The following is a 9,423-nucleotide window of genomic DNA, read 5'->3' as shown; positions in this document are numbered from 1 at the left end:
TCGAGTTCGTTTTTTTATTTAATTACCGTTATCATGAAGAAAGTTTTACTTTATTATGTAGATAATATCGGATTTTAAAATTCATTTAATGCGTCATTACAAGAACTGTAGGGAAAATAATTTATAACATTTAAACGCATCTGCTATTTATTGAAACTGCTCGAATTTACTCTAAACTGCTCGAACCGCTAAAGAGCGAGAAAAAACATATTTGAAAGGGTTTGCCATGAACGACGGTGAGATTAAAAAGCCTTTAATACATTTTCCACGAATCCAAACATATTTTTAAGATTGATTAATGATTAGAAGCATGTAAATTAGTACATTCTCTTTTCATTTTTCTTTGTTTTCTACATTGTTTTCTACAATACGTTCCCCCAATAACAGCAAACATATGATGCATAGCAACACGTGTCCATAGCAACCACCATATTGAACTTATTTATCGCAGACGCTTCTCCAGAACGGTTCAGGTTTTCGCTTCAAACGTACAAGAAACTTTAATTTTCCTTCAGCCAAGATGAATCCGGAGGAGGATGCTAACTCCATCAGTGTGCAGGCCGACGCATTCAACGAATCCGTCATGGATCGTGTCGGCGTACTGGAAACGGACCATCCCCTGCTCGAGCGGTTCCAGTCCGCCCTGAAGTCTCACCTGCTGAAGGTGAAGAACCAGCTCGAGGAGGAGGTGGCCGATTTGAACCACCGTCTGGTGCAGAACGAGAAGGAATCGGAAGAGGTCGGCGCGGAGCTGTACGATCTGCAGGAGGAGATCGACAATCAGAAGGAACTGCTCGAAATTTACGGTAAAGAAATTCTCGAACTGGCCGCCCAGCGGCAGCAGGAGGAACGGTTGGCCGCCCAGTACCGGAAGGAGTTTGAGGAGCAGCAGCTCTCGCTGAAAGAGTTCCGCAAGATGCACAAGGAGCACCTGATGGAGCTGGAAAACCTGACCGTGCTGGAGAGCGAGTTTGCCAAGTGGGCGCAGGAGATTAAGGACGAAATAGCGGTCGCGAAGCGTGTCGCCAGCAAGGACGCCAAGGATGCGCTGGCCGCGGCGGAAGAGAAGCGGCAGGTCGATCTGCTGCTGCTCAACCTGTCCAACGAGGTGAAGCGCAAGGAGCACGAGCTGGAAGAGATCGAGGAGCAGATCCGGGAGCAGGACGGGCAGCGGGAAACGATTAGCCGCAGCCTGGCCGATGCCAACACCGACCTGGAGGCGTTGCAGCACGAGCACAAGTGTCTAGCGCAGGCCTGGGGCGAGGTGATAGTGGCAATCCAGCAGCGCGATCGGGTGCTGGTGAAGACGAAGGAAGAGCTGGAAGCAATTTACGAGGAGCACAAAGTTATCAAGAGCAAGACGGAAATCACCAAGAAGGCGGCGGCCAAGGAAATGGAGCAGAACGAGAAGCTGGCCGGCTTCAAGAACCGCATCCAGGGGGACATCAACTCGCTGGAGAAGCAGGTCCGGAAGGAGCAGGAGGATGAAGATAAGCTCAAGCGTGACCTGGATCACTACGCGCTGATTCTCGAACAAACCGAGGCCGATATCCTGAAGGCGCAGCAAGAGGGCCTGCAGCTGGAGAATCATCTCAAGTCGCTGCGCCAAACGCTCGAGAAGCAGAATCGCAAAAAGTTCGAGCTGGAGGAGCAGATACTGGAGCTGCTGCAAGATCAGCTGACCACCGATAAGGCGGGCGAGGCGCAGGGGAAGCTGCTGCGCGATACGCAGGAGAAGCGCCGCGAGCTGGAGATTAGCATGTCGGACACGGAGAACCAGCTGTCGGTGGTGCTGCTGGAGCTGGAAAAGTGGCGTTCGCTCGTGGAAAATTCAAAGGACGTTCTGCGAAAGGCTAAGGTAAGAAAGACGTCGAGGGCGGTTTGCTGGTGTTTGTTTTGTTTTGCAATAGCCATCTCCTATCTTTGAGTCAGCTTGAGCATGACGAGCTGGATGCCGACGCGAACAAGTACAACGAGGAGATAAAGCTGGAAAAGGAGCGTATTGCTGCGAAGCTGCGCAAAATGGACGCGCTGAACAGGGAACTGGAGCAGCTGATCAGCAAGGCGGGCGGGCAGGAGATGAACCCGGACGAGCTGAAGCTGCTCGACGTGCAGCAAGACATCGTGGAGATAGAGGCCCAGCTCAAGGAGGCGAATGCGTCGTGGGTCAAGCTGCAATCGAACGTGGTAGCCCTGTCGGAAAAGCGCTCCCTGCAGCTGAATGAAATCAACTACTCCAGAAAGAGTAAGAGAGGGTCGTGTGGGGCGTGCTTCTGGTAACCTTACTGTGTCTTGTTCTACATTCCCCTTTTGTCATTTTGCAGAGCTGCTGTTGGCGGAACAGAAAGCGATCAAGATCGAGGCGCTGCTGGCGGAGGTGATGAATGAAAACCGGGAGATTGTGCGCTCACTATCGGCGCTCAACACGCGGCTCGATGCGGCCAGCCTGGAGCTGTTCAAGACGCGCAAGGTGCACGAGAAGGGCGAGCAGGAGTGCGAAGTGGCCCATCACCAGGCGACGGAGCGGCTGCGCGATGCCGAAATGGCGGTGCTGAATCTCGAGCAGGAGCTGAAGGACCTGGGCAAGGAGATCGAGGACTGCAAGCAGGAGGTGCTGGAGAAGCACCGGGAAGCATTGTCCTGGGAGACAAAGTGCAAGATGTCGTCCGAGGCGAAGAAGTTCAAGGACGAGGAAACGACCCAGAACAGTGAGATTGGCATCATGAAGGCGGAGATCCACCGGATGCAGGTGCGGTACGGGCAGCTGAAGCGCATGCAGGAGAAGCTGGTGCACGATCTGGAGAACACGGTGCACCATCGGGAGAACATATTCGAGTCGGTCAATGCACGGGAGAAGGTGTTCGGTGGGAAGTTTAAGACCCGGTCAACGATGCAGCACAAAATCAATGAGCTGAAGAACAAATTGAAGGTGGTGTTTTCGGTAAGTTTGGAGTGGTGTCTTCTTATTCTTCTTTTTGTTGTGACGAGTTTCCCCCGGTCATATCGGCAAAGACTCGCTTCAGAGAAATTTATTAGGTACCCTACACGCAGTAAACGATTAGTCATATCTTAATACGGGTTTATGGTCCGATTGAGAATCGATTCTATCCGGCTTTGTAGGAGCCGGCGCATTTATAGATTAGACCTCTGGTCCAACTCCAAGTTTCGTGGGCAAAATAGAAACAAAAGGTTCACCATACTATTGAATTTTCCTTTAAATTTCAGGAAATATCTCAAGCAGAAAAGAGCCTGCTCGAGATCGACACCGCTCAGAAGCTGCTCCAGGCAGAGATCGAGAACAAAAAGCACCAGATCGAGGAGGAAAAACTACAGACCAATCTGATTCGCGCAGAAACAGAACAGGCATCCCTGCTGAAGCAGGAAAATCTGGACTACATCGTGCGCCACCAGTACCGTGCCCGTCGGTATCGGGCACTGGCCAACGCACAGCAGCTGCCCAAGTTTCGCAACGAAATCCTGATCCAGGCTGACCTGCAGCGCCAGCGCGAGGTGAACGAAAACATTGCCGCAGTGGTGGAGACGCTGCAGCAAGATTTCCCCGTTCAAAAGTATAATCTGAACAAAATTCTTCAGTTGCTGAAATGAGGTGTGAAGTAGATACTTGGGGGTTTTGAAGGTGATGATAATTTTGGATGTTTTTTCAGTAGCTTTTTGTGTGTGTTTTCTAACAATCCAGTTTGATCGAGTTTAAATAAAAATATATATTTTTATACACGGGCTCTTTTCCATCCGGCACTCTATTAGTCTATCGTTATCTTTGTACACAAGTCTTTGGTGGCACTCGAAAGCTCTCTGCATGACGTGGTCTCATGAGCTTTAGTCGCCTAAAAATGGGTACCGATTGCTGGAATCCTCCGGATCGGTGCTCAGCAGCAGCTCGTTCAGCTTTGCGTAGCTTGCCCTCCGCTGTTCCGCCTCGTCACGATCGTACAGATCGTCCGTCAGCTCGCCCATCTCGGCACAGCAAACGGCCTCGCTGAATGCACCGAGCGATCGCAAGAAGCGGTAAGTGTTTTGCTTGATGCTTAGCAGGTGACTGTCGTGGTCGTGGTGGCTGGCACGCTTGTTGTACGCGGGAGCAGGAACCGACAGCTTGGGAGCGGTCGCGATCGGCACTTGCGGGACAACGGTAGGAACGATCAGCAACGGCGTCTCGACAGTGGCCGCCGTTGCACCAAGCTCCTCAACGACGCTACTAACTTTAGGATCATCGAACAGCTTCATCGTGTACGATACTACCAGAAAGCAGACGGCGTTCATTGGGAAGGCACGCAGCAGCGTTGAGGCGAGTCCGCGCGATAAAAACGCCCATCCTTCGGCGGCGTGGCTTTTCCGCACGCAATCGATTAGCCCATTATATTGTGGCTTTCCCGAGATACCATCCGCTTGCAGGCGCGATTTGACGACATCGAGCGGGAAGGTGACGAGCCAGGAGAAGGTACCGGCAAGCCCACCGGCCATCAGGATAACGAACGGCGATGGATTCGCAACGCACCGGACCATGTACTCGTAAGCGACAAAGTAGCTTGAGAATCCTGTGAATAAATGGACAACGAAACAGAGTTGTAGACCCATGAAAAAACTCCACACTCACTGCTACAGAACTTACCCGGCATGTCACGGGCAGCCGTGATGCCCAACCCGCGGAAGATGCCCCGGTAACCTTCCCGGCGCCAGATGGCGCGGGTACAATCCATCGGTCCACTGAACCGTTCCGCAGCGCGTGGTAGATTGTCCTGCAGCTGAAGGCGCGTCTTGATCAGCTCCATCGGCGAGCAGACAATGCTCTGGGCCAGCCCAGCCGCCGAACCGGCCAAGAAGTGGGAGTACAGCGAGTCCGGATTGGCGGTGCGCCGCTGTATATTGCCGTACACGCCGAACACGATCGCGTTAACGACGGCGACGCCCGCCATCGGGCTGGACATTCCGCGGTACAATCCATGGACACCCTCGCGTACGACGATCTTCCGGAAGCAGTCGTACGTGCCGCGGTACAGCGGATTGCGATGGTTTTGCGTCTGCAGGTGCACCTTCACCGTGTCGAACGGGAAGCCAACGAGAACACCGGCACAACCTGTGAAGCGAAGAACGGAATCGGTTCGATTATCGCGTGCCCAGGTTATCGGCCAATCGGCTAGGTTAATCAATAGTGCGATAGTGTTGATGGTTTTGCAATCGCTGACTCGTAGGAAAAAGAGCATAACACGATTGGAAGACAATCAACGGATCAGATCGATCGAGAAGAGTGATCTTCTCTGCAGGGGGTATAGTCATGTTTAGCTAGGCCCGAAGTACGCCCCAGCCCTAATGAATCCGGATCGGTGAAAGTGATAATAAGGGAGCGCGACTTGGTGGGCTTGAAGTGGTTAACGATTTTACTGGAAGTTCACAAACAACAAACACATTCTCAGTGACTCTGTGCAGAAGTCGACGGAAGAAGGGACGTGGACGATTGTCAATCATTATCAGCGGTGCCTAACCGTTGGGGTGATAGCGACGTTGACCTACCGGTCAGCTTGATCATCATTTGAGGTCTTTGTTTGTTTATCACTGTCTGTCTGTCTGTTTCTCTCTCTCTTTGTGTGTCTCTCCTGTTTACTTTTTTGTAAAATCTTCCAAATTCGTAATGTCCGGGTCCGTTGGGGAACGTCGCTAATCAAAGTCGTCTGACCGAAACGTGAACATCACGCCAGATAGGAATAGGCGGTAAGTCCCCAAGGCTCTTGTGTGTGACACGTGCACTTCCGAACGGTTCCGGAATTCGGTGTGTACTTACCTCCCAAACACCCGGCAGCAAAGTCCAAAGCCATCGAACCAAGGTTGAAGATTAGTTGTTGGCAGTAGGCGGTTTAGTAGATAGAATGTGGCAGGATAGACTTTGCACAAAGGATCGCGGATAGTAGTATAAGAACCCGTGTATGCTTGATATAAAGCCTTAATGATGGAATGAAGCACAAGCCGAGAAAACTGAGAATGGATGATCTATTCTTGTTCAATTTTCGCCCAGTCGAATGAACTGTGCAAACGAAAGCTCAGTTCAGGTACGATCGGCCTGAAGATGTTGGTCGGCGATCTGCAAAAAAAGGAGAAAAAAGAACAACCATCAACCATCAATGCAAACTTATCAGCAATAGTCGAAATTTTCAACATTGGTTTGGCTTTTGCACTTCGGCACTGGGAGATGGTTGTTATTTGGTAGAATTTCAACCATAATCACATCATATGTCTTCTCGAGACATCTCTCGCAATTACTGATCCTGCTGTTCATGTGGTTGTTGTTTGTGTTGATGCTCTTGCTGTGGTTTTTGTTGTTTGCGGCTGATTACGGAGGGTACCAGTGTACCAGTGTACCAGTTGTGCGTTGCGTGATGGAGAAGCAGAGAGGAGTGTGCCTCAGCATTGATAACCCCAGCGTCATGTAGGCTTCGCTGGGCGGTAAGCCCTGCCGGCTTTCCTGCTTCACTTCCTGATCGGCAGTGGATTGTTTAAGAAAACTTCCCTCTACGACATCATGAAACGCACATGGTACATACGACACTAACGAGGGGTGTGTTGACTGGTGCGCTGTTGCTGTTTGTTCTAAATGCGTTCCACGTAAAGGTATGCGGCGGCGTGGAGTGGACGTGCGGATGAATGGAATTTTTTGGTCACCGATCGGAGGGCATGACCTCGTATGTGATAGTAGTAGAAGCATTTGTGCAAATATTTGCCTTATTTCAAATTGGAGAAGGATTTCAATTGCGTGAGCGAAGGAATTATAATTTCCTATAATATACTCCACTCGATCTGGAATAGTTACTGGTGATCAATTTTCGGAACGTTTCGAGATGTTGGTAGCGCATCAGTCTGCAGGATCGTGAAATTCGTTCGAGTTTAGCGGGATAACCTTCGTTACCCCGCGTGCCACTGATATGCGGAAGGCAATTGCGATTCAATAACCGTAATCATCGCTGCTTTACTGGTACAATCGTACCACCGAAAGCTTCGGGACTAAAGACGGCGGATGGTGATCATGCAGACTACGTTAGTTTTACTTTATGCCTAAACATTTTACAGTGAAGCGGTATGTGCTCGTTGGTACTTACCGTTTAGAATGGATTATTAACTAGGAAACTTAGAACGGCACTAAGAGAGACACTCTGTGTCATGAGCTGTCTATAATTGGTATCGGCACAAAGTTGTCGTATTTGAGCACAAGCATTCTCGAGCGGATGGGAGCGATCGTCTGCTACCTCTTTGTGCGTGGAGAGTACCGCGCTTGGTACTGACACTCTGTGCGTTTTTCTTATTCTGCGGCAAACACACTAGTTCACCAACCCACACCAACCTCAGTGCTGTACACTACAACGTTTTTCTTCAAAGGCCTCTTCGTTTCGATGAGCTCCTTTAAGTCCACTTGAAGGTTCTATTACAGTTGAACTTTATTTTTCACTGTATTAACACCAACCCGAACTACATTGGAGATTGGTTTTAGCGGTGTTTCATTTCACGTTCATACACTGGTCGGACTATACACAAGCAGGTAAATGGAAGCAGGAATGAACGACCGTACAATTGCCCTCCACACAGCACAGCAGTGTAAACTTCCAGACCCGATCGGGGGGAAAAATGGGAACAGTTGCGCACAGTAAAGCCTTCCGGATTTGACTATTTGATCAGTCCGATCGGGACGGCTACTTTACGTGTGCGGGCTGTAGACTATCTCGGCGAACTCGGTCCTCGGAGAACGAAGCGATCGGATCGATCGGACACAGCACTCAGCAGCGCGATCGCGATCGTACAACCGGACCTCAGCTTCAGTCAGCTGATAAGCCTTCGGGTCGTTTGGCGCGGCCAGCCTGCGTGTAGGCTCGTTCGCGAATAGCCTGGCACGGTCCATTCTCCCACCGGTGAAGCAGTATCAGCCTAATGGACACAAAAAATAAATAAAAATAATAAAACCGCCAAGACGGCACACCCGAAACGTACGCAGGATCATCCCGCAGAAGTCCCCATCGGCTTTATGGATGCTATGGTACATAGTACTTTTTCTTTTCTTTTGGGGTTCGTTGTAATCTCTGTTACGGCTGCCCTCCGCATTGGCGAAGGTTATCGACGTCCGTGTGCTAATGTGAAATCGGTTCGCAGCAGTTCATCCGCCGTCATGAATTCGCCGCCGCATGGACTATTCAAGAGCTGCTGCACTGAAAAGAGGAAGACGCACAAAACAAAGCTTCCGTCTGTTTTTGCGTACATGGCTGGTTTGAAATGTCCGTCGGCATCATGAGTTGGCTTTTTCTAGTACGTAACAAGCACGGCCGGTGTCTTCCGGCCGGAATCAATTTCACAACATCGCTTTCGTCACGAGCTGTGTCGTTAGAATTGCGTTTTAAAGTAGCAGTACTGCTGGAACGTTTCGTTTGAATGTACAAATAATTTCCCGGGACGTAACTTTGTTGCACGCGTGAAGCGTGGCCCGTTCCCGGCACATGGTGGTTGATCGTATGCACCGGCTGCTGCAGCTGTCTGGTCGAGTGTCTGAGATGCAACGTGGCGATAAGAGAGTCAGAGCGAGAGAGCGGACATCGTTCGTGGAAAGTAACTTCAAAGTGCACTCTGAACTCACATGACATGGATTGCAGTTGGGTGCGTCCTGCAGGGCAGAGATTGATGTGCTATTGAGATAACATCATGATCTCTTTCCTAATATGTAAGAATATTAAAATTGTTGATCACACACCTCATAGTAGAATTAAAAAGGAGCAAAGATTGATTATTTAATCGATAACTTTGAATGGTATTAACGAAGATACTACTGATAAGGATATTAATCAGTTTTTTGAATTAACCTATCCTCTTGATCCCAAAATTACTAGGACTGAGAGATATTGGAATAAAGCATCGTTTATTTTTTATTCTTTTAGCGCTCTTCAATCTTTTTTGAGGTCCTCCACGTAATATTCAAAAATCTGGAACCTTCCAACAACTAAAGTAGTGTCAGCTTTGGTTGCCATTTTCATTGAACGCCAGGTTAAAAGGTTGGCTAAATATAATTCATAACATTTGTAGAGCCCTAGATTACGTTCCAATTTAGTTCTTTAAACGTTATAGTTCGTTGCTTTTAACGTCATTCTCATTTCGAACAGTATTCTGATAATAAATTCTCACAATTAAAATGTCTTGCTAAGAAGTTCTTAGGGCAAAGTTCGATGATATTGTGTTATCTTAGGTTGTCGTTGCTGGAGCTACCATGCAAAGTTTGTCTACGTACGACAGGTCGTTTGTTTAACTTTTTGCTTCGAATGCATTAGGTACTTTTTGCTTCTATTGTAGCTTTTTCGGTTTCTTAATTTATTATTATTTATTATTTGTTCACTATTACATCCCTGGAATGGTTACTTTTATGAAATATTCAATCATAAC

The 9,423-nt window shown here is 49.0% G+C and overlaps 2 protein-coding genes across 2 annotated transcripts; one reads left to right on the top strand and one right to left on the bottom strand.

Annotated features, from left to right (window-relative positions):
• Positions 1-432: 432 nt before the first annotated feature.
• On the top strand, positions 433-3,738 carry LOC120958078 (coiled-coil domain-containing protein 40). The gene is made up of 4 exons (XM_040380634.2): positions 433-1,858; positions 1,933-2,245; positions 2,325-2,941; positions 3,226-3,738. Exons 1-4 carry the CDS (start codon positions 521-523, stop codon positions 3,604-3,606), a joined length of 2,649 nt encoding a protein of 882 aa, XP_040236568.2. The 5' UTR covers positions 433-520; the 3' UTR covers positions 3,607-3,738.
• On the bottom strand, positions 3,698-7,891 carry LOC120958079 (mitochondrial basic amino acids transporter). The gene is made up of 4 exons (XM_040380635.2): positions 7,107-7,891; positions 5,798-6,094; positions 4,631-5,095; positions 3,698-4,556 (listed from the first exon to the last, which is right to left on the bottom strand). The coding sequence occupies exons 2-4, from the start codon at positions 5,829-5,831 to the stop codon at positions 3,838-3,840; spliced, it is 1,218 nt and encodes a 405-aa protein (XP_040236569.2). The 5' UTR covers positions 5,832-6,094; positions 7,107-7,891; the 3' UTR covers positions 3,698-3,837.
• Positions 7,892-9,423: the final 1,532 nt, after the last annotated feature.

Source organism: Anopheles coluzzii, chromosome 3, assembly GCF_943734685.1.
Source record: "Anopheles coluzzii chromosome 3, AcolN3, whole genome shotgun sequence".
In the NCBI taxonomy this organism is placed as follows: Eukaryota; Metazoa; Arthropoda; class Insecta; order Diptera; family Culicidae; genus Anopheles; species Anopheles coluzzii.
This window is presented reverse-complemented; position numbering and strand designations above follow the sequence as displayed.

Coding starts and splice junctions, on each gene's coding strand:
- LOC120958078 (XM_040380634.2), top strand. CDS start 521: ATGAATCCGGAGGAGGATGCTAACTCCATCAGTGTGCAGGCCGACGCA. Junction 1,859..1,932: donor ACGTTCTGCGAAAGGCTAAG/GTAAGAAAGACG, acceptor TCTTTGAGTCAG/CTTGAGCATGACGAGCTGGA. Junction 2,246..2,324: donor AATCAACTACTCCAGAAAGA/GTAAGAGAGGGT, acceptor GTCATTTTGCAG/AGCTGCTGTTGGCGGAACAG.
- LOC120958079 (XM_040380635.2), bottom strand. CDS start 5,831: ATGGCTTTGGACTTTGCTGCCGGGTGTTTGGGAG. Junction 5,096..5,797: donor TGCTGCCGGGTGTTTGGGAG/GTAAGTACACAC, acceptor TTCGCTTCACAG/GTTGTGCCGGTGTTCTCGTT. Junction 4,557..4,630: donor GGCTGCCCGTGACATGCCGG/GTAAGTTCTGTA, acceptor ATTTATTCACAG/GATTCTCAAGCTACTTTGTC.